The sequence below is a fragment of the Tursiops truncatus genome, chromosome 14 (genome assembly GCF_011762595.2).
Source record: "Tursiops truncatus isolate mTurTru1 chromosome 14, mTurTru1.mat.Y, whole genome shotgun sequence".
NCBI classification, from domain to species: Eukaryota; Metazoa; Chordata; class Mammalia; order Artiodactyla; family Delphinidae; genus Tursiops; species Tursiops truncatus.
This window is the reverse complement of record NC_047047.1, coordinates 50,451,207-50,477,527: the sequence shown is the minus strand read 5'-3', so window position 1 is coordinate 50,477,527 and position 26,321 is coordinate 50,451,207. Positions and strand designations below refer to the sequence as shown.

The 26,321-nt window shown below is 57.3% G+C and overlaps 1 protein-coding gene across 6 annotated transcripts in view; it reads left to right on the top strand.

The window, feature by feature from the left end:
* The window catches only part of TTC7A (tetratricopeptide repeat domain 7A), a 125,686-nt gene extending 99,652 nt beyond the window's left edge, over window positions 1-26,034 (top strand). For all 6 annotated transcript variants that reach the window (XM_033838582.2, XM_033838581.2, XM_073791382.1 and 3 more), the window contains 5 exons: window positions 48-164; window positions 3,581-3,678; window positions 5,389-5,523; window positions 11,302-11,504; window positions 23,809-26,034. In XM_033838582.2, the coding sequence (XP_033694473.1) occupies window positions 48-164; window positions 3,581-3,678; window positions 5,389-5,523; window positions 11,302-11,504; window positions 23,809-24,030 (775 nt within the window). In that variant the 3' untranslated portion in view covers window positions 24,031-26,034. The remainder of the gene's footprint in view (window positions 1-47; window positions 165-3,580; window positions 3,679-5,388; window positions 5,524-11,301; window positions 11,505-23,808) is intronic.
* The last annotated feature ends 287 nt before the right edge of the window (window positions 26,035-26,321 follow it).

The following is a 26,321-nucleotide window of genomic DNA, read 5'->3' as shown; positions in this document are numbered from 1 at the left end:
AAGGGGGCCCCCTCAGGCATTCTCACTGCCGTGCTGTCTCCCCACAGCCTGATGTTCACCAAGGTGAAGCTGGAGCAGATACTGAAAGGCCCAGAGGAAGCCCTTGCGACCTGCAGACAGATGCTGCGGCTGTGGCAGACCCTGTACAGCTTCTCCCAGCTGGGGTGAGTGGCGGGTCCCTCCAGATGGAGTTGGGAGGCGGTGGTTGCCAAGGCAACAGCACACAGCTGAGTGCCCATGATGCCTGGTGGGTGGAGGTGGTGAGGATGTTTGCATGAGGGAATGGGACTTACTGCTTCTGGGGCCTTTTACATCCCTGCTCTAATTTTAACCTTTTGACAATCCTCGATGAAGGACAGAAAGAGGCTGTTTAGGAAACTAAAGTTCAGAGGGGTAAGAGGGAAGAGAAATCATTATTAAGCATCTCCCCCATCAGCTGCTTTTATCTTATCCACTGTCAGATGTTACCTCACCCCAGGGGGTAAACTGGGACTCAGAGACCTTATATAACATGCCAGAGCCGCTCCTGTAAATGGTAGCGGTGGAGCTGGAACCTGGCTCTCCGGAGCCCCAGCCTATGGAGCCTGTCACTTCTTTCCTGGTTCCATTTGGAAGCTGGGAGAGGAGGGGAGGAGGAAGCTGAGTGCTAAAAGGGCCCCCCACTCCTCCCCACTCACCCACTGACCCCACACATCCCATCTCCTTCTCCAGTTCCCAGCCCAAGCTCTGGGATTCTCCTGGGCCAGAGCAGGGCACTCTTGTCCAGGCTGAATCTGCAGAAAGTCTTTGCTCAGACCTGCTGGGACACCTGGGCTCAGCCTATACAGCCCAAAGCAGAAATGGGCCTCATTTCCAAGTGGGGCAGTGCACTGCCCCTTCCGGGTCCCTGGTACCACCTCCTCCCCTTGTCTGGCTGTGTCATCTCCTCAAGGGACCCCACTCTGGTAGGTATATGTATTTTCACAGGGACCCTGGCAGCCCAGCAGCCTCTTAGAATCCCCAGAGGAATATCTCTAAAGGTGCAATTTACAGAGGAGGCCTCAGGATAATCTGATGGAATAAAATGCTTGGGCAGGGTAGGGTCGGCCCTCTCTCTGCAGGCCTTTGGGCTTGGGAGATTCCAGGGCCCAACAGGACCGGTGGGTGGAAGCTGCCAGCAGGCGGCTCTGGGGTGAGGGACTTTTCAGAAGGGAAATGGGGAACCACCTGGCAGCTGGGTGCTGTGAGGGTGAGGGCCAGACTCTGGTGTGAGGGGGGCCCACATTTGGATGCCCCTCGCTCTGCCACTCACTGGCTGTGACAGGTCCCGCAGGTGCACAGCCTGGCTCCCCTTGCAGAGAGGAGCTGTCGCCAGAGCTGGCAGAGAGCGCCTCTTAGCCGGTGGCCAGTTGCCTGCTCATCCAGGCGATCATGATGGGGCCCCTCTGAGCTGCAGCCTCATCTCCAGCGTGTAGGGCTTAGCCTGGGCCACCCCTGCGGGAGCAGCAGAGCTGTGAAGCTGTCAGGTGCTCTCCAGGATGGGGCGGTCGGGTTTGCCTCGGGGTCTTTTCAAGTCACCACCTGCAGCCTCATCTCTGGGGAACTCCCCGGCAAACGGCCCCTGGCCCCACCAACCCAGGGTGGAGCAGAGCTCAGCCCCGCCAGCTACCTGCAGGCAAATTGTTGGAACCAAAGGATTGGATCCAGTCCCCTCCTGGCTTGCCCAAGAAGAGGAAGCATTCTTTCTGAACCTGGAGCCACAGAGCAGGAACTAGGGCTTGTAAAATCTGGGCTCGGGCAATCAAGGATCAAGGCCAGAATCCACAGCCTGAAGGTCTGGCCTGCCCCGCCCCACCCTGCCGGCTCCACCTCCGCTCTGCTCCCTGGCCGCCTTCCTCTGCTCTGCCTGGCGCCAGCCCACACAGCCCCTCCAGGAGGCTCCAGTGCCCGGCCTCTGATGGCCCAGCACAGCCCTCTCTCCATCTGGGTCTTTGTTAAACGCTCAACTTAGACTGTCTCCTTCCATCTGGCTGTCAGGTTCTTCAGGGTAGGGGCCTAGGACCAGGAGGCAAGAGGTCCCCAAGATGAGCTGTTTCTGGAGCCCTAGGAGAGCCCGCTTCAGGACGAGGAGCTGTGTCTGTGCATCTGCTCCAGGCCAGCACAGGCTGGGCACCTGCCCACGTTCTCATTTAGTCCTCACAACGACCTCGTGAGGTGGACATTCTCATGCTCATTAACTGCACAAAATAACTGTGATCATCTCAAGAAGAGAGGGCTAAGATCTAGAAAGGTTAAGCAGCTTTGCCGAGGCTCACATAGCTACGGAGGGCAGCCCCGTGGCTTTCCCCCAGTGTCCCTGGCTCTGCACTCAGGTGCCTCCCGGGAATGAGAAGTGGGTGTGAGAGGTGGGAACCAGCCCGACCAACTGTGTTTCTGTGGATGGTTTCCTCTAATGCCCACAAAGATGGCTGTGCACCCAAAGAACCAAGTTCAACGTGAACCGGAGTTAGGATGGCAAGGATACCCCGGCTCTGGCGTTATTTGTGGGACCATCGTCTTGGTGCCCCTCTGAAGGGAGGAGGCCTCTGGCCCCCAGCTGGGCCTGCCTTCTCCTCTCCTGCCCTTTCCGCCTCAGTCCTCTAAGCTTCCCCAACCAGCAGGTTCAAGGCCACAGACCGCCCCCCCCCCAGCAGGGGGCAGGGGCTGCCTGGGGGCTGTGTGTACTCCAGGATGGGCACAGCCAGTTGTGCTGCCTTTCTGAGCTGGTGGTCCCCCCGCATCCCCACTCTTGAGAAAAGAGGAGCCTCCCTAGCCCTGTGGGAGCTGCAAGGACCTGGGGAATTGGCGGGGCTTGTTTATCTCCCACCCTCGGGCCCCCTCTGGCTCTTCCGGGGCCACCCTGGCAGCCCCGGGGAGGGGGAACCTGAGGCAGGGAGCGGCATCTGGGCCTTCCTTCCCTGGAAGGTAGGGAGCTGCAAAACTAGGCTTCCCTTGGAAGCCGGTCCACAGTGCCTGTGGCTCTCTGCTAGACGTTGAGAGGGTAACGAAAAGTAGAAGAGGGAATAGATGGATGGGAGAGGTTCTCATCCTCGGCGTACGTGGTCCTGGGATCCACGCTGATGGAGAGCAGAGAGGGAAGGCAGCGTGAGGGCAGGGGAGCCACAGGAGGCCTCTGGATGGATGTTGGCCCTCGGGCTGGGTTCTAAACAATGCGGGGTTTGGGTGGACCGAGAAAAACGGCGAGAACATGCTTGGTGGCAGCGGCATGAGTAAGCATGTAGCTTTGGAAACAAGATGTGGCAGCGTTAGGGAATAGTGAGGGGGCTGACAGCCCCACAGGCACACAGCGGGCACCCTGTGCGTGTGTGTGATCAGGACTAACATGTCGGTTTAGCATCTGGGGTGAGCCACATTCTAGCATCCCAAGCCTGAGCTCCGCTCTGCCTGCTGCTCTGGTTGTCTCCATCCTTCCTAGTGGGCTTTGGCTCTGTTCTCGGGCCTGAACTCTTCAGCCCCAGAGCCTGCCTGGCATAAGGCTCCCCTCATTCTCCATGCCAGCCCCCTCCGCCTCACCGGGGCCTGGCCCTCCCTTACCTTCCAGAGGCCTGGAGAAGGATGGCAGCCTCGCCGAGGGCCTCACGCTGAAGAAGCAGAGTGGCATGCACTTGACTCTGCCCGATGCCCACGACGCAGACTCCGGTAAGAATGTGCCCTGTGGGCAGCCGTCCACGTGAGCCCGCAGCTCCCTCTCCCAGCCTGAGCATCTACCCGCCTGGTCAAACCCACCCCACCTCCTGCCAGCCGCTGTGCTAAGGGACCTGTGCTACCTCGGGCCTCTTTAGGGCCCATCTTGGCCGGATGGCTGCTGGCCCTGGGGCAGGAAGTGGGCAGCTGGTGTAGGCGAGCGAAGGACCCCACCCCCTGTGTGGGGAGTGAAGAGAGTGGGGGAGACTGGGGTGGAGAGGGCGCCGTGGAGCACGGAAACCGTTTCCCCTTAGGAAAGCTCCAGGCCAAGGTCTGCCGTGATAATGTCCACCGTAGTTCCATCGAGTAGAAAGGAAGGGCTGAGCTTCTGGTTACAACTGCAGACCCAAAGCTGACTTGTTTCCTGGAAAAACTCATCCTGACGTCCACGACTTGTGACATTCAAACAAGTTGGGGATCTGCAAACTTAACATGTTTTAACCCAGGACCTGATTAAAGCAAACACCTTCCTTAAAAACACAAGCAGAATTAGTCACGGGAATGGAAGCATCAGGGAGCTGTGTTTGGTGGCATTGCTCATCTTTTCCACTCCTGTGGCGGTGAACCAAGTTGTGCCTTCGTTGTCAAGTGATGGAGCTGATTTCCAAAGCCACGCCCAGCACCTGACTTGAGAGGCAGGTCTGAGGATTGCTGGGCTGGACGTGGAGCTGCGGACGCCAAGGAAGCAGTGGTGACGGAGAGTGTAGCTCCCTTGCAGTTAGAGAGGGAAGGACCTGGACAAGGTTATTAGGACTCTGTATACACTCGCCTTATAAACTGAAACCATCTGTGGTTTGCCCTGAGGTCTCCTGAGTTTACTGGAGCCTCTACTGCCTCTGAGAGAGAGGGAAAAAAGTGCTCGCACTTCACCTGCACGTGAATTGTAAATGTCAACGGCTTACATATCCTGGACGGGGACCCATGTCACTCTGAACTGCCACATGGAGAAGTTCTCCAGAGGGCACAGGGTCTGGCCTGAGCTGCTGCCCAAGGATCCTTCACAGCCCAACCGCCAATGGGACCTTTCTATCAAGAAATAATAGGCACTTGTGAAAACAGGAAGTAAAAATGTAAAAGGAAGAAAGGAAAAGTCGTCCGTCAGTTCATCACTCAGACCTTAATAAATGGCCTTTCAGACTTGCGGAAACATGGCCATATTTTCTTGTTTGTAAAAATGTGATCATACTCTTTTGCAATCTGCTTCTTTTTACCAAACTCTATAACGTCAGCCTCTTTCTGCATCAATACCCATATTTATGCATCGTTATTTTAATGACTGCATAGTCTTGTATGATTATACTCTCACTTATTTTTAATCAATCCCAGTTGGCAGACAGTCAGGCCATTTCTGTCTTCGGTATCCCAGGCAGTGGTAGAATGCCCGCAGTTGCCGACATTCATGGTGTTCTTCCCTAGTGATTAACTCCTAGAAGTGGGCTCACCGCCTGATTGCCCCTCAGAAAGCTCCTCTCTCCGGCCTGGGTGAGGGTAGGAGGTGGGCCCCTCCTAGTGGGTCTGTGCGCTGTTTAGCGGCTGCTGGGCCAGGCTGCCCTGCCCTGACACGGCGTGCCCTCTCGGTCCCGAGGGGCTGCGCAGCCTCTGTCCTGGGGCCTGCGGTGGGGCACTCGGACTCTGTGGCTCAGCCCCTCCCACCTTGCTCTGCAGGTTCTCGGCGGGCATCGTCCATCGCAGCCTCCCGGTTGGAGGAGGCCATGTCGGAGCTGACCGTGCCCAGCTCGGTTCTGAAGCAGGGCCCCATGCAGCTGTGGACCACGCTGGAACAGATCTGGCTCCAGGCTGGTGAGTGTCCCCAGCCTCAGTGACGCCCAGCCCCCTGCCTGCAGGCCACCAGGGCCCCCTCTGGCTCCTCCGGGTCTGCCCTGGCGGCCCAAGTTCGGGGAGCTGTGTCCTGAGGAAAACTAGTTAGGACTCAAACCCCCGAGAACTCATGGGAGAGCTAGAGCAGAGGTGAGATGTGCTGGCCCCAAGAAAGCGAGGCCTGGTGGTCAAGTTCGTCGAAGGCAGAGGGCTGGTAACCCTAGGGTTGCCATTCGGGTGACAATCTCTCTTGACAGCTGGTGGGCACTGTTGCCACCATGGAGTTTGAGGGTCTGTTAGTACTGGGGAGGCCGGCGGCTTCAGAGCTGCACGGCTCACTTACTGCCTGTCCTGATCTAAAATGAGCTAGTGTGTGTCAAGCAGTTAGCACATAGGAGGTGCTCGGTAGATGGTCCTGGGCTTCTGTCCTGTCCGCTATAATGACGGCAGAGGCAGAGGCAGCATGGTACCCCCAGCGGTGAGGTTCCTTGATGTTTGGCTAAGGGATGCTGAGGAGTGACTCGCTGAAGTGATAGAAAATTTAATCCCACAGTGGGGTGAGAGGTGGATTAGAGTGAAAAAAGAGAGAATCAAGGCCGAAGATGTACCTGAATGAGATAGAGTGGCAGCAGCAAAAGAAAGAAGAAGGCGGTAGGATAAGTGGAATCCTAAAAATGCACGAGGCCAACACGCTCCCTTGACCCAGGAGTGAAGCTCCTCACCTCTTACTGATTACCCTCCTATCTGCCCCGTCTCCAGCAAGGGGGTGGCGCCGATAGCCCCGAGGGCAGATGGAGAGGAGGCAAAGTAGATATTCCCTTCCTGGGACCTGCGGATTTTGCAAGTCAGAGTTAGAATGTGCTTGTTGATTGAGGATCTGAGGTTCCCCGCTGCATGGATTTCACATATGGACACATTAGTATGCAGGACGCCCCCGCTCTCCCCTCCACAGGCTCTAAATCTGGGGGGAAAAGTTGGACCAGGATTCACAGAAAGACTAGACCGGGAAGCATGTTAATAATGCAAATATTGCCCCAGTTAGCACATCAGGTTCCCTTAGGATGCTAGGGATATGGGGCTGTGCTCCACCGTCAGCTTGTTACATCTGAAGTAGGAAGAGGAACTTTGAAAAATCCAGAGGGATAACAAACAAGGCCTTAGTCTGGTTCAAGATAAATTGCATCCCAGTCTGTTTTGGCAGTAAGTTCCGTCATTAACCCAGTCTTAAGTTGGTTAACGTTATATCCTTCATCTCCCAACTGTCATTCTCCTCCCCTCCCTCTGCAAGCCTCTTTCCCATTCCAGTCTGATGTGAGAAGCCTCACGGAGGGTTTCCGCCCGAGAGATGAGTTTCAAAAATGTTGCCTCTTTGCCAGTGGGTTCATGTGAAAATGGGAGAGGCACCCGGCCCCATAGATGCTCCAGGCTCCTGAGTGTCAAGAGATGCCTTCCAGAAGGGCAGGATGGCCCACCTTTCTCTCTCACTGCAGCTCATGTCTCTGGGAGCTAACAACGTGCTAGAGAGAGGGAAATAGGTGTCGGGAGAGTTCCCCTGCCCTGGAGGTCCAGGGGCTCACAGGCGGCTGTGGGCTTTCCCTGGGTCAGAAGTTAGCCGGAGTCCCAGCTCCCAAATGGCAGGTCCACACTGTCTGGGCTGCCCTGGCTCTTTAGGTGGCCCCGAAGGTGGAAGCTACCCCTGCTGTCGGCCGGGCAGACTGGGGACCTGGGGTCGGGCAGTCAGGGCTGTGTCTAAGAGCGTATTTATTATAAAGATACAGTTGAGACGGAAGCTACGTCTGGCCCTTGGTCCGACAGGCTCCTCTAATTCTAGTTTCCTTCTTTCCTCCTCATTCTTCCCTTATCTTCCTCCACGCTCCATTCTTTCCCAGCTCCCTGCCCTTCTCCCTCCGGCCTTCTGTGCCCGCTTCCCATGGCCTCTTTTCCTTTGCTCCTGCCTGCCCTTCTTTCCTCCTCTCTGCCCGTCAGCCCCTCCTCCTGAGTCCGTGAGGAGAGCGCTCCCGGGGCAGGAAGCCGGGAGCCCAGGCCTGTGCAGCCCTGACATCTGTGTGGCCTGAGGAAAACGGTGCCCCTCGCTGCATCCCAGGGATGGAGGGTCTCAGACCAACCCGAAAAATCCCTTCAGACCTTTGCATTCTCTGTGTTACTCTCCCGGCCTTTCTCCCTTCCGGGCCCCTGCTCTTCTCTCTCATTCCTCCTCCCCCACCCTTCCTTCTCCTTTTTTCTGGGCATCCATATGTCCTGAGGGTTTGCTCCATGGGGAACTGCTTATTTCCTTTAGGGGACAGTTTGGGGGACCCCTCCTGGGGCTCAAGGTGTATTCTTTTTAGGGTCTAACCTTCTCTCCTGCCCTGGGGGCCCCTGCCCTTTTAGCTCCGGTGGTCCCCCTTCCTTTCTGGGGCCTCACGGAGGGCCTCTAGGAAGCGCATCTCCCCTGGCGAGGCCCCTACAGGCCTTAAGCGGGGCCCTGGGCCCTCCCTCACCCTGCTTCTCAGCTCAGCAGCAGCGAGCGAGGCCTTCCTTCCTGCAAAGAGGGCTCGGCACTGGCAAGACGGGCAGGAAGACTGCAGCCAGCGCTGGGTGCAGGGTTAGATCAGGATGCCTCAGAAAAACATCATAAAAGGGACTGTTGCAAAGCTCCAGGGAACAGATGTTTTCCATTTGGGGCCTGCTGAGAGAAAGCACAGAGGAGGGTGGGTGGAGAGGATGGAAGGAAGAAGAAAAGCCGAGACAGACAGACAGACAGGAGAGGAGGTCAGGAGCGGGCAGAGAGGGAGACGAGAGAAGTGAAAATCGGAAGGGAGGGGGAGAGAGAAGGAACCAAGGGGATCAGAGAGGGGCCTCTGACATGGAGCGGGCAGCAGGGCCCCTGTTTGCTGGAGGGGTGACCTCGACTATGAGAATTCAAGGGAAACCCAGTAACAGTGGTTGCTCATCCAGCCCTGGCCAGGGGAGGCCGGGATGGGTGTGGGCACCTCGGGGCCCTGGCAGCCAGGACTGGGACGTAGAGGATCGGGCAGTGGGTGGGCACCGTGCCACGCGGCTCCTGCTGCAGCCGAGGCCGGCTGTCTGGGGAGCACCAACTGCCCAGGGACGCTGAGGCTAGGAAAAAGGGGTGCATTGCAGCCCCCAGACCTGTGGGCCTGTGTGTAGGTCAGGGACCCCGCCCTGGAGGCTGGGCCTGCCAGGCTATCCATAAAGCGGCCAGGAGCCCTCACTTCTCTGGCTCTGTTCCGTGTCGTCTGGTTCCCTGCCTAACTGGTAATGTTCATCGGAGCAAAGCAGTCCTACCTATTTTTCAGGGTATGTTCTCTGGTGTGGGCCCAGGACAAGGCCCAGGGCCCCGAGGAAGAAAGAAGGTGGAGGTCCCTATAATTGAAATCTGTTGATGTGAAGGCACTGTGAAGAGTTCCCAAGGGAGTGACCGGGGCCAGCCTCCAGAGATGGGGCTCAGGAGACAGGGCAGCAAGTTGTAAACAGCTTAATGAGGCGGGCCAGGACCAGGTGGGCAGGTGGGCCAGGCCTGGGGAGGGTCAGCTGGGACAAGGTCCAAGGGAGTGGCGAGCTGGCCTCTGAGCTCAGCTCCTGGCGATGGAGGAAGCAGCCCCAGGGGCTGGTGCAGGACAGGCCTCCCCACGCCCAGCACTCACACCACACACTTCCTTCTGCTTCTCCCTTCTCCTCTGTGACCCTGAGAAGTCCTGCCGCAGGGGGTCCCAGCCCTCCACGTCAGCACAGCCTCCCTTCTCCTCTCTGCCAGTCCAAGTGTCCCTGTGCCTTCAGGCCCTGGCTCAGATGCCGCCTCCACCAAGAAGACTTCCCTGACCACACCAGCACAGCTAGCCTGACCCCGTCCGAGCGCCCAGAACACTCAGCGATGGCACTTGTCACTCCGCTGCCCTCGGTCACTCCAGTGGCTTGGTGGCTCAGCTGCTCTGCTTTCCCCTCCTCCTCATGGGAGGGCCAGGCACACGGTCAGTCCTCAGCAGCTGGACATCGGACCCACGTATGAAGGCAGCCGGCGGAGAGCCCCAGGCGGCAGCTCCGGAAGGGAACACAACAGCAGAGCAGAGGAGAGCGAGGCCGAGATAGCCAGCCCTCCCTGCCGGGCCCCAGGTTCAAAGCCCACCCCTCCTGGCCTGGCCTTCCAAGCTTTTCACCGTGGGAATCTCCAGTTCAGGCCGTCTCTGAGGACAAGAGCCTGTGCTTCTCTCGCACCTTATCATGGGAACCTGGCTCCTCTGAGTTTAATTAATTCTCTGATTCTCCCAAATTCTCTACTCCAGAAAAGAGAAAGAGTACCCTGCTCAGAATGCCTTCTGCAGCATTCAAGCTACTTTGATTACAGTGGACCTTAGGCCACATTCATGCTGAGTGCCCCCTGTGCTGTGTGCTACAGTCAAGGCCTTAGGCCTCCTTCCTGCTTCTTGTTGGAACCAGAAGACGGGCTGCCTGGGCCCAGGTCTTCCACCTTTTCTGGGAGCTTTCTTTGGGGAGTCTGTTATCCGCCCCCAGCCCCTGGACCTAATCTGAACTCGTGTAACCTCAGCTCTCGGCCTGTGCTGGGAACAGCTCTTGGCAAAGCCCCCAGCCAGGCTCTGCTTGCCCTTCTGTGCTCCCTCCCATCTGTGCGGGGCAGCCGGGCCCGCGCTGCCACGAGACGAAGGCTGAGTGGGCTGCGAGGCACCTCCGGTGCTCCGCGCTTCTGAGGGTGCCTCCAGTAGGTGTGTACCTGTGCAGCGTGGGTTTGAAATGCGCGTCTGTGTGGGTGGGCCCGCAATTGGAGAAACTGCCCTATTTTCTACTGATCTGGGGGAAGAAGGCAAACTGGTTGTGGGGCGGATCTTCCCCACCTGTTGGTTGAAGGGCGTGTGCATCCCTGATTCCTCTCCATGCGACAGAAAGTCCCAAGTTTGGAGGGAGGCCAGGAGCTGCCCCTTCCAACCGAGGGACTGGGGTGAGGCCCCCCCCCCTCAGCCTGGGGCACGGGAGAGTCTCCCTCCCAGACTCCTGAGGATTAAATGAGAGGAGATGCTTGCTTGGCCCACGGTCAGCTCTCAGTAAGTGCAGGCGGGTTTGTAGCTCCTCAGCGGGAGCCCCACCCCTGCCCTCCACGGGCGCTCCCTGGGCCTCCTTCCTCCCACCCCTCCGTGGTAGCATCACTTGGCTGTCCTCGTCCTGACCACGCAGGTGGATTAGCTCTTTAGTCAGCAGCCCTCCTTGGAAAGCGACCTCATCTGCCTCCCGCCCCCTGTTCCCAGATACGTGATGAATAGGTGAAGTGACGGGACAGAAGAGTCCCCCGAGCAAATGCTTAGCTGCAGGGGATCCCACTCGTGCCCCCACTGCCAGGCTCTGAAGTCAGACAGCCCCCTGCAAACCCTGGCTCCACTGCTTACTCTCCCTGTGGCCTTACGCGAGTTCCTCACCTTCTCTGTGCCCGTATCCTCCTCCCTGAAGTGGGTAATAGAAGTGCGTTGTTCACATAGGGTTTTGTGGGTGTTGGTGGAGTCGGACCGCGTGTAGCACAGAGCATGAACTTGACACAGAGTGAGCGCTCAGAAACCACGGCCTGTGCTACCGCCGCACCCCAGAGCGAGCCAGTCCCATGCTGGGTCTCGGTGGGGTGGTTTCCATCACCCAAGACCAGTTCCTAAACTCCGGGGGCTGATGGTCGGATGCGGGAGGGGGCCGCTGCCTCTGACTTTTCCCACCGCCTCACCTGCCCGTCTCGTTTCACAGCCGAGCTGTTCATGGAGCAGCAGCACCTCAAGGAAGCAGGCTTCTGCATCCAGGAGGCCGCGGGCCTCTTCCCCACATCACACTCGGTGCTCTACATGCGGGGCCGGCTGGCCGAGATGAAGGGCAGCCTGGAGGAGGCCAAGCAGCTGTACAAGGAGGCGCTCACGGTGAACCCCGACGGCGTGCGCATCATGCATAGCCTGGTGAGTCAGCCCCACACCCGCTCCGGAGGCCTCGGGGCCCCCTCCCTACCCCGCAGCCTCCACTGCCTGCAGCGCCTTTCTGCCACTGTTCCCTGCTGTCCTTCCTGCTCTGCTGGGAGAACAGAGACTGTTCTCTGTTCTTGTAGAGACAGGCCGTCCCCCTTCAATCAGAGCCTGCCTAAGGGGATGAGGAGAATTGGTTGATTCTTGGTGACTCCCTTTTGCTGTGTTTCTGTCAGGCGATCTAGCCCCAGAGGTTTTCACTGTTACTCATCAGGTCCCTGCCCTGGAGACTCTAGGCAGATACCAAAATGCGTTTTTTCGGGGGTCCCCAGGCCCTCCCTGATCACGGGGCTGCCTTGCCCTTTTGAGAGGAGCTCCATGCCTCCTTGTGGGATTCAGGCGATGTTTTGGGGTGGGCTGTCATGTCAGGCCTGACTCAATCAAGCACACATTGAGAATGGCCTCGGGGTGCTAAGAGGGGCCGGCAACCCCTAATCCTAGGGCACGGAGCCCAGGACTTGGGTGCCCAGGGCTCGGTGACTCTCCTGTGGGAAGGTTCAGAGGCTGGGAGCAGGATGCTGGTGCTTTTGTCCTGGCCTTGCCATTCTCTTCCTGGGTGATCACGGGCAAGTCAGCCCCTTCTTGGAACCTCAGTTTTACTCACCTGTGCAATGGGGATTCTCTGGTCCAGGAAACATCTAACAGGTGGCATAGCATACCCTAAGGAAGACTGTTTTTCCTCGCCTTCCTTATCTGCTTTCAGAGAGCAGGTATCAGGATAAATGTCGTGATTGAAAGTGTACAGGCCTGCATATGCACAGTGATTTCTGAAGTATAATTTAGGAGCCCGCAGCAACACAGTCTTTCCCAGTCCCAGGGTCTGGGTTCCACCTCAGACGTCTCACTTTGAGAGCTCTCTGAGGAGAATGGCCGTGAGGGTGTCACTGATGTCTGCCCCATGGAGAACACAGAAGCATCAGGAGCATGGCTCCAGGTGGCTGAAGGATTATCATTGACAAAAGGGGTCGCTTTGTTCGTGAGTAGAAGCTACGAGGAGTTAGATGTCAGCTCAGTGTCAGGAAAAACGACTTAACTCTTGGCATAGTCCAAGCACAGACTCATGAATCAACTGGTGAGGATGTTGCCCAGAGAATGTAAATGTCACATGTGGGAGGAGCTGGACCAGGTCATCTTCATAAGGTCCTTGCTAACCCTGAGAGTCCTTGAAAACAGACCAGTACGGAGATTCCCATCTCAGCCTGATCTCTTAAAGGATTTCTAGCTCAGGCCCACGTAGCAACAGCTTGGCCTGGTCTAGGTTCCCTCCACATGACGCCGTGTTGCCTTCCCGTCGGCTCAGCAAATGTTTGTTTTTTGCAAGGCACATCCTCCTTCCTCCCACAATTCAGATATTAGCTCCTCTGATAAATGCCTCCCCGGAGGTCACATCCAGAAACTTGATTAGGGATCTGGGAGGGGGGATGTGGGCTCTGTCGTTAGGCCTGCAGGCAGGCAGACGGCTGCCTTTCCCTGTGCTCGTGTATATGAGCCTGCCGTCTCGGTCTCGAAAACCCGACCAAATCCAATAACAAGTACAATTTTGAAGCAACATGTACCATTTTTCATTTATGCTTATTATTGTTTGTAGCTATTTTCCTAAAACTGAAGCAGTTTGCAAGGGTGGGTTTCCATGGTAACTGAATAAGTTGTCCGGAGTGGCTCCCTGCAGATGTTTCTGAAAAGGTCCCTTTTCTCTTCCTGGGGTGCCTTGCTGATTTGATATAATCGGAGAAGGGACTGCCCACTGTTAAGTTACAAGCAACCAGAGGGGCAGTCGGCTCCAGCGTGGGCAGCCCATCCCCTTTCCACACTCTGTGTTCCTGCCAGCATCCCACACATATGCATAAAGAATAGCAAATTTCAAGCCTGGGGAAGACTTACTAAGCACTGTTTTCCCAAAGACATGCGAACACTTTGGCTTGTTGGACTCCAGTGTTCCCTGAGCTAAGTGTCTTCCCCGTACAGTCCTCAGACTCAGGACATCTGGAATCTAATCCCGGCTCTGGCCCTAATTCACTTGGGTGATTTAGGAAAAGACACACTTAACTTCCATGCTCCTGATGTCTCCTTTTATAAATGAATAACGAGCTTCATCGTTACTAGACCAGTGTCGTTCTAATCAAATGAGGTGACGCATGTGAGAGTGCTTCTGAAAGTCTGCAGTGCTATATCAGAAAAGACAGAACATGCCACCGCCACACCGTCCAGTCCCTCGCCCGGGACAGACGTCGCTTATCGGTCACAGCATTTTTTTCCCACTGAGCACAGATGGGATCTTGGGATCTTTTTCAGCATGGTGTACTGCATGATGGGAGTCACTCCCCATCGGTCTAAGTCAGCTTGGCACTTATGTAAGGGATTCACAAATCCCTTAGATTTGATGTGAATCCCTTAGATTCACAAATCTAAAAATAGTAGCGCATAAGAGAGACACAGCAGTCGTCTCAGCGTGAGGCTGCTGCATCCTTGGAGAACTATCCAGAAAAAGGAATATGGAGGGGAACTGGTAACACACCCCCACTGGAGTCGTTGCCAAGGCAGGTTCCCAGGGAGGACGTCCTGGCCTTGCTATTGCCACTGTGGCTCTTGGAGGACATCGGCCTCTGCTAGGCACGAGGGGAAGGAGACACAGCCCTCCCCTGAGAGCACGGCCACCCATAGCCTGGTCTGGAAGAGCTCTGGGCTCCTCAGTGAGCCCTCTGATATAGTGGCTGAGTCCCACGCTCTGAGTTCCGGAGAGAGGAGGGCAGAGATGCACTCAGTGAGCTGTGTGGGTGCCCGGTTCTGCCCTGCAGTTCTTGGGCAGGATGGTCCAACACCAGGGGGCCGGCCTTGTGGCCTCTCCCGGGCTTTGTACATGGGACAGGAGATCTGGAGACAGGCTGGAGAAAGCCTCTAGGAGGGGAGAGTTGTTGTTTCCAGGAGCCAGGGTTCAGGCTTCCAAGAACATGAACTTCGGCCCAGAAGCATATTCTCTGCTCTTCCTGTCCTTCTGCCCTCCCGGCCCTGGATGTGATGGGGACGTTTCCATGGTTCCAGCTCCACCCTGGGCTCAGCTCAGGCTTTTCCACCCAGATCAGGCAGGAAAGAGACACGTCTTTGGCAGTGCTGTGTCAGCAAAGAGTTCCCGCCGCGCGCACAGCAGCGTCCCTGAGGAGTCTGTGCCGTCAAGCCCCGATCCTGCAGGCTGCCACCTCCACCAGGCTCAGGGATGGCCAGGTGGCTTTGGGAGACTGCCAGGTGTGGAAAGAGAAAGACATGCTCTCTGCCAATGGAAATTCCCAGTGAAATCCCAGGAGCAGGTCCCGACAGTCTCTGCCAGCTCTGTCTCAGCCTCCCCTCTAGGTAGCCGGAAACCCCACTCACTCAGCCTGGCTGCTCAGAACTTAATTTACTGGCAGAGAATCTAGTTAAGAAGGGGAAACCTGAACTTTACCTGCCTGTCCCTGAGGAAACCTGAGAAAGGAAGCAGGGTCCTTCCCAAGATCAGCAGAGGAGTTGTCCCTCGGGTGACGCTGTTTTTCAGAGAAGGCTCCATGGGCTTGGCCGAGAGGGGACGTCCAAAGGAACAGAGATGCTTAGGGAAGGCAAGGAGCCCAGGAGTGGCTGATGGAGTCATCAACTCCCTGAGAACCCTCCCAAGAGGGGGCTCCTTGGAGGTAGGTCACCTGACCTTAATGGCAGGAGGGTCCCCAGCCCTGGCCACAGGCTGCCTCACTCTCTCCACCCTCTCCTTTGAGGTAGGTCACCTGACCTTAATGGCAGGAGGGTCCCTAGCCCTGGCCACAGGCTGCCTCACTCTCCACCCTCTCCTTTGAGGTAGGTCACCTGACCTTAATGGCAGGAGGGTCCCCAGCCCTGGCCACACGCTGCCTCACTCTCTACCCTCCACTTGCCTGAGCCGGGACTGTGGATGTTTGGTGCAGACTGTCTCACTGCAGGTGGTAGCTTGAAAGCCTCAGCCAGGAGTGGGCAGGTGTGGCTGCGTCCCTGCCATCTGTGTTTGTGGTGGTTGGCGTCCCGCCCTCCTCTCCCAGGGACAGATCCTGGGGGGTAGTGGTTTCCTGGCCCCTCTCTGGGCAGGCTTCGTTGCTCTTCACTGGCCTCTGCCCCTGGTCATGCTTTCTTCTTGGGACAGAGCTTTAGCTCCTGCTGCCCCCTCTCCCCAGAACCCTTTCCACGTCGGACACCCCAGCAGTAGGGGGAGACAGCCCTGCATGAGCTTTGGCTCCTGTCATGTAATTCCCAGAGATGTGATTTCTGAAGCAATCCTGGCTGCGTGACCCGGCCTATCCTCTCTCCAGATGCCCCTGGAAAGACAGGAAGACAGTGTTTCTGTCATCTGTTGCCCCCTGATGAGAGCTGGTGATGAATTATTCCCCTGCATTCGTTCCCTCTGGCTCCCAGCATGGTTGTCTTTAAGTGGACTTGGGGCACGGCCATGGCATGCGGCCACCCCCAGTTTGCCCCAGAGCTCCTTGCCTCCCTCTCTCCAGGCTGGGGTGTGCCACTTCACGACTTAAGTCCCGCAGAAGCTCCCTCCCACCATCGCTCTCCCTCCCCAAGGCCGGGCCTGAGTCAGCGAGAACCAGGGCTCTGCCCCACCCAAACCTGAGGTTCTGGGTTGGGCCTTTTGCAGGTGCTCCAGGAATCTAACCTGGAAGGCTCTGCTCTCTAAGGTCAAAGAGGTGAACTCCACCCACCCTTCCCTGACTGGTCCTGTCCCCAGTCCTGGAGGGTAGGACCAGACGGGAGAGGTCTGAGACACGCAGTCAGCCCTGCCGGCCTTCAGGTTAGGGGGGCACTTGGAGATTACTTCCTCTTGCTGGTTCAGTTTCTCTTCTGTCAAATGGGGATAATAATTCAGGCCCTTGTGACCTGAAGGGGTAGTTTTAGGGGACGAGCCGAGAGCTGTGAAAAGATAAGTCAACACCGGGTATTTTTGCCACCATTCACGTGGAAGACCAGGTGGCCTGAGTTTGAGCCCCACCTTTGACAGGGCTGCTTGACCTCACTGCCATGGGACAAGGGTCATTGGCCCAAATCTCCTTGTGCTGCTGGGTGGCCCGTGGTGCCAACAGAGCTGCCTTTGGGGTTGCCTCTGGGGCTGGGGTGGTTTTTAAGCCCCCAGTATCACGTCTGGAGGTTGGAGCACAGCATTCGAGTATGACTGAGCTGGACTTGAGTTCCACTTTGCCTGTACTCACCATTTAACCTTGGCCAAGTTCTTCAACCTCCCAGAACCTCAGTGTCCTCCTCTGTAAAATGGGACTCGTGACGCCAAGCACCTAGGGCTCTTGTTAGGATCAGGTTAAAGAATTCTGTAAGTTAATGGCCCAGTAGACAGGGTTACTTTTACCTTTATTGATTTAATTATTTTTTATATTGGAGTATGTTTGATTTACAATGTTGTGTTAGTTTCAGGTGTACAGCAAAGTGATTCAGTTATACATATACACATATCCACTCTTTTTCAGATTCTTTTCCCATTTAGGTTATTACAGCATATTGAGTAGATTTCCCTGTGGTTTTTTAAGTCTGTTTTGTAAATAAATTCATCTGTATCATTTTTTAAGATTGCATGTATAGGTGGTATTGCACGTGTAAGTGGTATCATATGATGTTTGTCTTTCTCTGCCTGACTGACTTTGCTTAGTATGATCATCTCCAGGTCCATCCATGTTGCTGCAAATGGCCTTATTTCATTCTTTTTTATGGCTGAGTAAATAGTCCATTGTATATATGTACCACATCTTCTTTATCCATTTTTCTGTTGGTGGACACTTAGGTCGCTTCCATCTCTTGGCTATTGTAAATAGTGCTGCAGTGAACATTGGGGTGCCTGTATCTTTTCAAATTATCGTTTTCTCTAGATATGCCCAGGAGTGGGATTGCTGGAGCATATGGTAGTTTCTGGTTTTAGTCTTTTAAGGAACCTCCATACTGTCCTCCATAGTGGCTGTATGAATTTACATTCCCACCAGCAGTGCAGGAGGGTTCCCTTTCCCCACACCCTCTCCAGCATGTATTGTTTGTAGATCTTTTGATGATGGCCTTCTGACCGGTGTGAGGTGATTCCTCAGTGTAGTTTTGATTTGCATTTCTCTGTGATTAGCGATGTTGAGCGTCGTTTCAGGTGCTTCTTGGCCATCTGTGTGTCTTCTCTGGAGGAATGTCCGTTTAGACCTTCTGCCCACTTCTTGACCGGGTGGTTTTTGCAGTTGAGCTGCATGAGCTGTTTGTATATTCTGGAGATTAATCCCTGTCGGTCGCATCATTTGCAAATGTTTTCTCCCATTCTGTGAAGTTGTCTTTTCATTTTGCTCATGGTTTCCTTTGCTGTGCAAAAGCGTTTACTTTTTCATTTCAAAGTGTGGCTCCCAGGCCAGGTTCAGATGCTCTTGGTTTGCAGAGGGCAGGGGATGCCCAGAGCCGAGCCCCAGACACTCATTGTAGCGAAGCCTCCCCGTCCTCTGAGTCCACCCAGCGACTCTGACCCAGGCACAGAGGCCTGGGACATCAGCCCCAGCTGCCCTGCGGGTGGGACAAGACTGTGCACAGTGCGAGGCCAGGCTGCCCCTGGCTGAGAGCGAGAGCAGCCGGCCCAGTGAGCTAGAGTCTGCGTTGAGGGACGAGGGGGATTTGAGACCCCCTCTTGCCGTCGCATATGTCAGGTGAGGCTCTGCAGCTAAAGGGGCATGCTGGGCCCCGAGGCTGCTGGAGAGGAAGAGCAGGGAAGGCCAGGCTCGGGGAGGCCCTGCGCTCGGGCCCATAGTCTTGTTAGGCAGGTTCGGCCGCTGCTTCCTGACTTGAAGGAGGAAAGGTGTTCTGAGCGGCTGAGAAGTGAAACTCAGCACCCGGCCTTCTGGAGGTTCTCTGACGCTGGATGAGGCGGGCAGTAAGGTCTCTGGTTCCAGGGCCCCATGCCTCCGCATGCAGGACAGCCCGTCTGCTCTAGGCTTCTTCCTTGTTGGGCTTCCTGAGCCATGGCAGAGGGCTGAGGGTCCAGGCAGCCTGAGGCAAGGGGAGGACCTGGAAGTCTTGCCTGCGCTCGTGAGCGGAGTCTCCCCAGCTCCAGTGGGGCAGGAATACTGCTGCTGTGGGGCAGGAAAGCTCAATAGGAATGTCTTCTTGGCCATGTGACCTCCTAGGTTTTATCGGGAGCTCTCTTCCTGGTCCCTCTGCAGTGCTGCCTGCGGCCTGCATTCCCTGATGGGGCAGTGGAGAAGGGAGGAGGGGTGGGAGGTGTGAGGGCGTGTCCCCTCAGCCTGGGCCTCCCGTGTCCAGCGGCCGCCCCCAGCCCGCCTCATGCCCATGACGGCACAGCCGCAGCACTGCCCCTGAGCCCGCGCCCCGGGCTCGCAGAGGCAGGTCCCCCTGCCTCTGACCCAGGACTTTAGGCAAACCGTAGGCCAGTGTGTGGCCTCCTGAAGTCCACAGCAACCCTGATGAGGAAGTGGGCGGGAAGCTTTCTGGCAGTGGCACAGACTCAGCTCAGAGCCACGGTTAAGCACTGTTGGCTTAATTTAACCCCAGAATCAATGGTCGGAAAGACATGTCTGGAGGGTGTAGCAGGGTTCAGGTCTTTCCCCTTGTGCAGAAGGCCAGCACACCCCTTGGGCTCCTGCTTAGAGAGGAGCATCTGCCATGGGGTCCCCCTCTCGCTGCCCATCACAGGGTGTTCACTTCTAGAATCCAGAGTCCAGAGGCCTCGCTGCAGCCTCCTGACCTGGCCCCTTGGGCCTGGCCGTGCTCCAGGGTGGGCAGAGCCCCCAGCCAGCCCAGAGCCTGAAACCAACCTGAAAAGGCCCAGCCCCCTGCCTAGAAGCGGGACTGGCAAGACCCCCCTCCCCCGCAGGCCGTGCCCGCCCTCTGACCAAGCGGTGCTTGTCCTTGAGCCTGGCTGCGGCCCTCTGCAGACAGACACCACCCCCAGCCGAGGGGCCCGCTGGTGTTCATGACATGTCACCTGTGGAGGCCCTAGGAGGAAGGGACAGGCGTGAGTTCTGGTATGTGAAGAGCACAGCCACCTCTGCTGCCCCAGAAGCCCCCTAGCTAGGCTGGGCTCTGAGTGAGTCTGGGGGCTCTCTGGGCCGAGGCCTCTTCCTGTGAGAGCGCCAAGGGGAGCTCTGGGTGGGAGCTCATCAGGCCTCGAGTGGGTCTAGGAGTCATACCCTTCCCCACAACAAGGAGGTAGGACCAGCCTGTGGGCCGGGAGCTGCCCCAGCTCCAGGAGGGATGTGGTGATGTGTGGGCTAGGTTCTCAGCCGGGACAGATTCCTCATTCCCAGTGTGGTTGGACAGGTAGGGGCTGACACACCTGGGAGGATCTGGGAGTGCACACGGAGAGAGTTGTGAGCTCGGCTGGAATGTGGGCCTCCCTGAAGGGTGTGTCAGCCCCCCTCCCCTCCCATCCCCGCCCCTGGGGTGGGTGAAGGGAGGGAGCCTTGGGGCAGCCTCAGAGGTGGTCCTGCCCTGGGCTCCTTCCTGCAGCCCCATGGTCCCCAAGCAGGGGGCTCCAGGGACCGGGAGACTCCAGCAGCCTCCAGCTGATTCCTGGCTTCCCAGCTGGAAAGGCTGTTATAGAATCCCAGGAATGTGCCTTGAGCTCAGAAAGAAAATTCCCAAAATAACTTCTATAAATACTTGAGGGGAGGGGTGGGGAGGGAGCCCTCAGCCTGGCCTGCAGCTGGCCTAGCAGTCAGGGCTGCTTCCCAGGGCCGCCCTCCCCCCAAAGAAGAAAAAGGCTCACACAGCAGGACCTTCCTGCCGCCCCTCCCCTCTGGGGTACAGCGTCAGGCACTGAATCAACCGGATGAGATGGTGTGCAGTGGTAATTCTCTAAAAGGCAGATAGGACCCCCGCTCCCCTTCATCCCCATCCCAGGCTGTGGCTTCTGACCCCAACCTGTACTTCCCCAGAGAACCTGGGCTCCTAACAGGGAGCGTCCCTTCAGAGTCTCCACACAAACCGGAGACCAGACCCTAGCCAGGGAGGCGGCCCTCAGAGTGCCTGCCTTTGTGGCCCTAAGCAGGTCACTAAGTACGCATAAAGGCCTCCGGTGTGCCTGGCTTTGCACCCGCGACCACCACCATCCCCCCAAACTCTTGTGAGCTGCTGTCCTGTGGGAAATCACGGAGCAGGCAGGAGCCGGGGACCCTGTCTCTCTCAGCCTACGGGGGTGGGGTCAGGGGTGGCGTTCGAGAGCTACAGTGAGGAGCACACCCTCCAGGCGCTGGTGTGGCAGCACGTGCTGCCCTTAGGCAAGAAAGACAGACTTCCTCGAGGAGCAGGGGCCCGTCAGATGAGAGGAGGCCAGATGCTCCCTCCCTTCCTGAGATCCAGGAAGGGAGGGAAGGAAGAAGGAATGGACGACCTCGGGAATTTCTGGGGACTCCCCCACAGCCCTGCCCCTCCCTGAGCGCCGGTTATAGGCGCCGTCCTCCACCACCATCAGTGACTCGCACTTCTTTCTAATCCCTGTGTGGGCAGCACCGCGATGGCATCTCCCAGGTCAAGTGTCAGAAGCTGAGAGTCACTTAGCAGGTCTGGTCTCCTCTCTCGACACAGGGAGGGAAGGAGTCAGCTGGGATATTTGGATGGAATTGAGACCAGTTCTGTGTTCCCACCATCTCCCTGGAGACCTGTTCTCGGGGGGGCAGCTGGGGGTGGGGTGACTGACGGCAGGCCCTCGGCTCAGCGCCGGGCTTTGGGAGAGCAGGTGAGACCTCACATCCTCCTGGGGCAGGGCCCTGCCCAGTTGTCAGGCAGCAAACAGCTCTGAGTTGCTACCAAACATGAACCCAACGGGCTGGTGTCTCGGGCAGGTGGCAGCAGATCCTGTTACAGGCCCTGGGCCTCCAGACCCCAGCCTGACCCCGGTGTCTCCTTTCAGGCTCTGAGGTCAGCACCCCAGGGTGGGGGGGATGTGATCCAACCCCACGCCAGCCCACACAGTCTTCCCTCACAGGGAGCCTTGCCCTCCAGATCTTCTTTGCCCTCCCTGCCCCTCCACCCAGGACCCTCTGTTCCTCCTGGGGACACTTCCACTTGCTGTCAGCCCACCATGCACCCTGCTCTATAATTTCAAATTCATCCTTGCAGAACCCTCACAATAGCCTACGAGGTAGGACTGTTCTAGCCCCTGGTTTACAGACGAGGGAACAGCAGCTCAGAGAAAATGGGCCACTTCCCCATGGTCTTGGCACTTGTCAGTGGCACAGCTGGGATTCCAACCTGGCCAGGTCTTCCGGCTCTGTAGCCCTGGGCTGTTTTCCTCTACATAGAACATACAGAGGAGCCTGCCACAAACCTCCTAAACCAACACACACACACCCTGTTCAGCCTGCAGACACATCTGGCCCCTTCCCAAACACCTAAACACTTCTTGAGATCAGGGGTTTTCAGGCTTGTTTTTAGCTATAAAGCCCTCTTTTCAAACAAAAATCTCACATGGAAGCTCAATATAGAAAACTTGGTGTGTAAAAGCCACTGTGGCCCCGCCCCCGCCCTGGGTGGCCCCGCTGGCCTTCCCCATCTGTCCTCTGTTGCTCCCCCATGGGCAGCACTCACAGGGCTCAAACCTTCCATTTTTGGTGCTTAATTTTGGTGTCTGGCGGCCTGTTGTCTCGCCTTCCTGCCCTCCTCCTCGTGGGCCCTGTTCCATCATGAGCTGCTCAGGGTCCAGCTCCCAGGCCATGTGGACAGAGCAGCTTGGCCTGGAGCCCTGCTGGCCAGACTGGACACTGCCCATTGGTCCTGGACAGCCCTGAGTCAGCACTGCACCCATCTGGCCAGATCCAGGAGCCCTGCCTGAGGCTCTACCCTGCCCCTGGTTCCCCTGCCCTCCTCCCCATCCCTGTGGTCCCCTGGGGACAGCTTCCCCTCGGTTGAAGAGCTCCCCCCCCCTTTCCCTCCCCCTGGCCACCAGACCGCCAGCCAGTGCCTTCAGGGAAGGAGGCTTTTCCTAGGGCTTCCTGAGCACCATCTTTCACTCTTGCCTAATTGGTCGTATTCCAAGCCCTCGGAAGACTTCATGAAATCAGCCATGTGCCTCTTCCCCAGTGGGTCTCCATAGCAACGGAGGGCCTAACTCTGGGGAGTGCGGCGAGGAGGAAAATGTTCCAGCTAAAAATGTACATGGCCGTCAGTGGGCGGGCACCCGAGAGGGGGCTCCTGGCACACGGAAGGCAGCTCCCCACCCCCATTCCCTGTCCAGGAAGTCGCTGTTGTTTGGGCTTTACCTCATGTCTGAATGAGAGGATGCCCCCCCCCCCACCCCGTGCTGCGATACTGTGGCACCTTTGAGGGCTGGGACACAGATTAGTGGGAGGGTGCAAAGCAGTCTTTCTGGGACTGGAGGTCGAAAGAGGACCCTGGCCCTTCCCCCCCACCTCCCCACACCCCTCCCAGTGTGGGTGGACGTAGGGGGGACAAGGTGCCAGTTTCACTTCCCAACTCGGTGACAATTCCTGTCACTTCCTCTGTCTCTCCAAACAACAGGGCCAAGCTTCCCAGGCCCCTCCCAGAGGCCCTCCTTTCACCCAGCATCTGTCCCTGGTTCCCCGGCCATCTGACTCTCCTCCTGCGACCCTCACCCGCCTGGCCAGGCTGGGATGGGCTTTAGGTCCCAGGAAGACAGGCTACCGATGCGGGCACAGGAGCTGTCCATTCACCCACAGGCTTGAGGTCCTCCCCAGGCCTGTAGTGCACACTCCTTGGTCTCACAGGTCCCTGGGGAGAAGGGCAGCGCCACAGTGCAGCCCGGGGCCTTGGGGTAACAGATCCGTTGACTGAGAGCTCACACACATCAGGCACGGTTCAAGTGCTTTGCCTCTACTGTCGTGTAAACGTCATAACAACCCTAGAGGTGGACACAGTGGTCTTTCCCATTTACAGATGAGAAAACTGAGGGCCAGAGAGGGGTGACTTGCCCGGGATCCCTCAGCTGTAATGGGGAGACCCGAAGCCAGGTCTGCTGACCTTAAAGCCCAAATCCTGGGGCAAGGAGGATCAGAGCTGCCACAGTGGGTGACCCGGGAGGCCGGGCTGGAAGCAAGGCTGGGACGGACACAGGGAGGATTTGCATGGGTCAAGGGCACGGTCACTTGACAGTACCCGAGCCTGAGACGCAGGGCCCTCTCTGGCTCGTGGCTGTGCTGCTTCCACTCCTTACCCCGATGGCCAGGATGCCCCTGCCCCAGGACAGCCTCACTCACCCCACCCTGTGCTTGCTCCCCAGGGTGTGATGCTGAGTCAGCTGGGCCATAAGAGCCTGGCCCAGAAGGTGCTACGGGACGCCGTGGAGAGGCAGAGCACCTGCCACGAGGCATGGCAGGGCCTGGGCGAGGTGCTGCAGGCCCAGGGCCAGAGCGAGGCTGCCGTCGACTGCTTTCTCACCGCCCTCGAACTGGAGGCCAGCAGCCCAGTGCTGCCCTTCTCCATCATCCCCAGAGAGCTCTGATGAGGCCTCGCAGCTTTGGGGAGGGAGGGAGCTGCCCAGCGGGCCGGCGGGCAGCAGGGAGCGTGGGTCAGGGGAGGTACGGGGCCTCAGGGCGATACATCTCTAGGGAATGTGTCTGCAGGCTGCAGCCCTAATTCTCCTCGCCTCCCCCCGCCACCCCCGCTTTCCCTCCAGGGCCAGCTGGGACTGGGAGCTGCTCATCTGGAGCAGGGTGGACCAGGTCTGCATCAAAAACAAATCCCTTGTTCCTTGGGACTCAGACTGCATGGAGTTTGTGAGCAAGGAAGTAGCTGGGAGGCCACATCAACACGGGGGACGCTCCCCAGTGTATCTGCGCATCATCTAAATGCGCAGGAAGGGTCTGTGAGGCTTGGGTACCCCTCCCCCCCCCACCCCGTCTAAAAGCCCCTGTACTGTACCTGCCACCCTCCTTCAATATCTCTGACCCTGGATTTCCCGGCTTTGCACAAGCTTTAGTCTCGAACCTCAGCTCTCTGCTCCCCACGCCAAAGATGAGCTGCCCTTTGGCTGGGCCAAGAGGGTTCTCCTGGGTTCCTTCCTCGGCCCCTCGGGAGGCAGTCTGCTTGAACCCTCAGTGACTTAGAGTCATGGTGACTGGACTTGTTCCCCAAGAGCGCTAGTGGGGGAACCTCACAGCTGTACTTCACCACCTGCCCTCAGCAGGCCTCGGTGCCTGGGGGAGCCCCCTGGCCCTGGCCTCACACCCCACTCTCAGGTCGTGCCCAGGGCAGTCATGGCTTGAAGAATCTGCTGGCAGGCAGGAAGAGGACGGACCTCTGGGTCCTCTCCCAGGTTTAAGTTAGTGGACAGTGCCTGGCCGTGCCCCTCTTTGCTTGGGCCCGCCTTTAATCTTCCCCTCTGTTGCCAAGTGCCTCTGGGGCCTCTGGTGTCTGGCCAGGGGCACTCAGTTCTGGGCCTAACTAAACTTCCATTTCTGCCCACCTCCACCTCTCTAGAAACGGGCCTCAGCCACCTCCTCAGGCCCTGGGCTGTAGCCCCTAGGATACAAACATGGCCGCTGGACCCAGCCCTTCCTTGCATCAACACCTCATTCCTTCAAGCCTTACCTTTCTGGGCAATGGGTACAGTGTAGCTCCCTCTAGTGGTTATAATGTGGAGACTGGCAATCTCTAGGACTGCCCTTAACACCATCCACAGCCCATTTTCACCTCAGGCTCTCTTGGGTGACCCAAGCCCCGCCCTAGCCATTCGGTTTCCCCTGCCTGGGGCCAAACAGGGCCTGTAATTAGAGACCCAAGGAAGGGCCGGAGCCTAGCCCCTCCCTGGTTGTGCAGGCCTCTGTGTATGTGACACCCATCTCTACCGAGGTCCTGGGGGTGCTGGTGGGTGGTGTCTTCCCTGCTGCGTGATACTCTTGGAACTCTCCCCACAGGCCTATCGGGGAACTCCTTTCTTATCTGCACTTTGGGTTTCAGTTTTAAAGCCCCGTGTGGCGTATCTCTCACTTGAAGGTGTGTGGAAGGGTCAGCTGAGGGCTGCCCTGGCCCGTCAGAGCCCGGTCTGTTCCTCGGAGGCGAGGCAAGAGGCTGTTGGAAACCCACGCTCCTCCCAGCCCTGGCTCAGCACTCCACACCCCCAGGTGCCACCAGGGAGAGCCTGTGCCTCTAGCCTTCCCATGCCAGGCCAAGGGACACTGTAAGGACACCAGATCCTTCATCCCGCCTGGCTAAAGGATCTCTATATGTGTATGTATGTGTATAAATATATATATATATGATAGAGATCTATTTTTATTCTGGAATTCTGTTAGAAAAAAAATAAACAAGAAAAAGCAAATGCTGTTGGTTTACATTGGGATGCCCAAAGATGGTGGTAGTGAGTCCTTGGTAATAGGAAAGGCAAAGGCAACAAATGCATTTTGACTTGAAGCATTCCTTTTAGGAAGCCTCAGCGGGGCTGGGCAAGTTGCTTGACAATTCAAAATAAAGGTCTTGAATAAAGAGGCCCATGAAGGGAAAGCAGGTTTGTGTGAACCAGTGTGTTCATTTATCTACCAGGTACCCATGGGACAGGCCTTGAGGGAGGGAGCCCTGGAGAAGAGGCAGAGGCCTGAGAGGTCATGAAGGCCGGGGCGGGGACGCACAGGTGGGGAGGGCAGTGGGAGGGAGGGGCCCACTGAGGAGATTGTGATGAGTGCCTGGGGAGGGGACTAAAGACCTAAATTTAAGGCCAGACACTATCAAACTCTTAGAGGAAAACATAGGCAGAACACACTATGACATAAATCACAGCAAGATCCTTTTTGACCC